Source organism: Mastomys coucha, unplaced genomic scaffold, assembly GCF_008632895.1.
Source record: "Mastomys coucha isolate ucsf_1 unplaced genomic scaffold, UCSF_Mcou_1 pScaffold23, whole genome shotgun sequence".
Classification (NCBI taxonomy): domain Eukaryota; kingdom Metazoa; phylum Chordata; class Mammalia; order Rodentia; family Muridae; genus Mastomys; species Mastomys coucha.
In genome coordinates this window covers 74,376,151-74,379,042 of record NW_022196906.1, presented here as the reverse complement: position 1 = coordinate 74,379,042, position 2,892 = coordinate 74,376,151, and the positions used below count along the sequence as shown (strand labels likewise).

Below are 2,892 nucleotides of genomic sequence, written 5' to 3'. Positions count from 1 at the left end.
TTTTTTTTTTTTTTTTTTTGTGAGTAGGTTACCACCCTTTTAACTTTTTTCTTGAGCGCAACTGCCGACTGCATTCTAAATTATTATATCAACGTTATGGTCCGGTGACGACAACAATGGGAACAATCCTGCTTTTTTTTTTTTTAATCTTTAAAAATTTTGACTAATGTAGGAAAGGGTTTGAATGTTGTTAATTAGGAGGGAAAGACATTACTAAAATCCCTTAGATCCCAGAGCTGCGCCAAAATTTTAATATTGGCTTCATAAAAAGGAGCTCTGGGCAATTTGGCTTGCCTGCTCATCAGACATGTAAAATGCAATTTACACTCAGATGAGGAAAGCTGCCTTAGCCCTTGTGCCAATGATTTGGAAAGGCATGGTTGGAGACTGTCAGCTTCTTTTTTTCTCAAGGAGAGCCCAACCTTTGGCTTATTTTTGAATTCCCAAACGCCAGAGGCCCCACCCCCACCCCCATTTGTCATGAGAGACTTATGGCATTGCCTTAAAGTAATGTGTGCCCCTCTGAATCTCATTCTGTTTTTGCATTTGGCCACAGGCACCTTCTCAATCTAGCTAATTGCTGGTAACTTTTGTTCCTGGTTTGGCTCATAGAATATACTAGGACAGTTCATTCTGCTCCTGAAACAGCTACTGTGTGTTGGGAAAGTACAAAGGATGAGTGGGACTCTCTGCCACTAAGGAATTTATCTAGTTGCAAAGTCAGGAAAAATTAAGAACCTTCTCACCTCAAGGGCATGTATTAGTTGTAAACTTCCAGCACTAAGAAATAGTTAAACACGGGGAAGAATTATCGAGGTTTGTAAAATTTAAGAATGCTTGGAAAACAGACAAGGGTATTTTGTCTCTCCTACTTCTTTTGCTTATTTTGCTTCGTCTCTTTTTACTATGCATTTTAGAGTTGGCTCCCCCTTGTCTTTGGTAAAGGGTTTATCAGAAGTGAAAATGACATGGTTATCAGAAGAATTGGGGTTCATTTGGGCCTTCCGCATCCCTCTGTAATCCATCCCAGATCTTAAGGACTTATTTGCATATTTTTTAGTCAGGATAACATGGAGAAAGTAGAATAAAAGAGGTTTGTTTATTTATTTATTTATTTATTTATTTATTTTCAAATTACCCTGGGACCACTAAAACACAGTTACCTAAAGAGTCTAGCAGTCAGGGAAAAGCAGCCGGATGAAATCCTCAGCTGGAAGAGACATTTGGTCGAGTCAGGGATAAAATGACCTCTAAATTATCCATCACCTCGGCAGTGTGAAGTCACGTGCGGTCTGGTCAGGCCTTTACAAGGCACCAGGCAGCACTAGTTCCCTGGGGGAAGAGTAGCCTCTTTAAATTAGAATTTCCTACTGGTGCCCTGATTAAACCTATTGGAAAAACTTGACTTCCAGGGCTCCACAATAGGTCCATTATGTGCTGGGCTGAGCCCTGTTGTTTTAAAGGCAGATTTGGCTGGGTTCTGGACCATGTTTAGGCTCCAGTCTAACCTTGTTCGTGGCCTGCTCAGGCTGGGTTCTGATGGATCACTGCTTCCTCCTGCAGATCCCTTCATGAGGCTGTGAGCTTGAGGCCCAAGCATGCAGACCAGGCTTCCCCGAGCGCTGGCCGCCCTGGGCGTGGCCCTACTCCTGTCTTCCATTGAGGCAGAAGGTAAAAAGCTTTTACTTCTCCTATGGCGAGTGAAACTGCAGAATTCAAGAAAGGAAAAGACTCTCATCGCCTGCTTCTGTTGCTTGGTCTGTTTTCTCTGCACTTCTCCGGTGCTTTCTCTTCTTCAGAGAAACGCCTGCCTTCTGAGGTGTGTCCGTTTCTGAACTTTAAGGTCCGGCTCCTATATTCTGCTTCCCCTATTCTGTACAGTGCTGTGTGGTCTCCTTGCACTTGTCTCTGCGGTGTGCTGTCCACACTGCCACCTACACTGCTGCTTTCCTTGAGGATCAGTCCCCTGGATAGGGCAACAACTGTATCCAGCTCTGTCAAGAGGATCCCGGACGCCTGGGCACCAGGAACCTCAGAATATGGACATCTTAACAGGATCAGCCGCTGATCACCTGGGTCAGGACTGTGACCTTGGTGACAACATGAAATAAAAAAACTCCAACACTGCCAGCCCCAAGCGTCTGGTTTTCCTTTCTTTTCTTTTTGAGCAGGTTAAGTTGGGTAGTCAGACTTTCAGGCAAAGAAGCCAGCCAACCTTCAAACTGCCAGTAGCTTGGAGGAGGGTGGGTGGGTGCGGGATGAGTGACAAGCAGAAACTGACCCTTAATGGGTGCTCACTCAATCTAGAGACTCTGCTGTTGGCGTTTGATTCCAAGGTTTCTACAGCACACGTCCCAGAACAACCCAGCTTGGGGGAGGGGTGGCTTGGCTCCGTGCCAGGGTTTCCAGCCTGGAGGTACCGGGATTCGGGCACCCTTTTGGCATGCGTTTTTGCCTTTGCCTGGCTCGGAGAGATCTGGCCGCGGCTGACCTCAGCATCTTGGCACTAGGTGGCCAGGGACACCACAATGTGACTCCAAAAAACGGCTCCTCCTCGTATCCTGCGGTCTAGAAAACTTTTGTTAAACTTTTAATCTAATTTCCGTTTTGTTTGGTGCACTTAGTGCTTTAATGTCTCAGTATTTATTGAGGAAGCCACTTCCACGTAATAATCCTACCGGCTCTTTTTAACTATCCTTCGGGACTTTGCAAACTAATCGTATTCCCGCAAGATAAATGGGTTAATCTTAAAACACCTTTTTACCCTCTTCAATGAAAGAAATGCCTTTAACGACGTTAGGGGAGGAGATGTCTGTAGGCTCTGGAAATTCCAGGGGGGAACTGTGTTGCTGCTAGAAGGGGTAGGTATGTAGGCTGTTTCTTGACCAACTT

At 45.2% G+C, this 2,892-nt stretch overlaps 1 protein-coding gene across 3 annotated transcripts in view; it reads left to right on the top strand.

Annotated features, from left to right (window-relative positions):
• Positions 1 to 2,892, top strand: part of Col12a1 (collagen type XII alpha 1 chain) — a 129,804-nt gene that overhangs the window by 2,834 nt on the left and 124,078 nt on the right. For all 3 annotated transcript variants that reach the window (XM_031345995.1, XM_031345996.1, XM_031345997.1), the window contains exon 2: positions 1,564 to 1,671. In XM_031345995.1, the coding sequence (XP_031201855.1) occupies positions 1,599 to 1,671 (73 nt within the window). In that variant the 5' untranslated portion in view covers positions 1,564 to 1,598. The remainder of the gene's footprint in view (positions 1 to 1,563; positions 1,672 to 2,892) is intronic.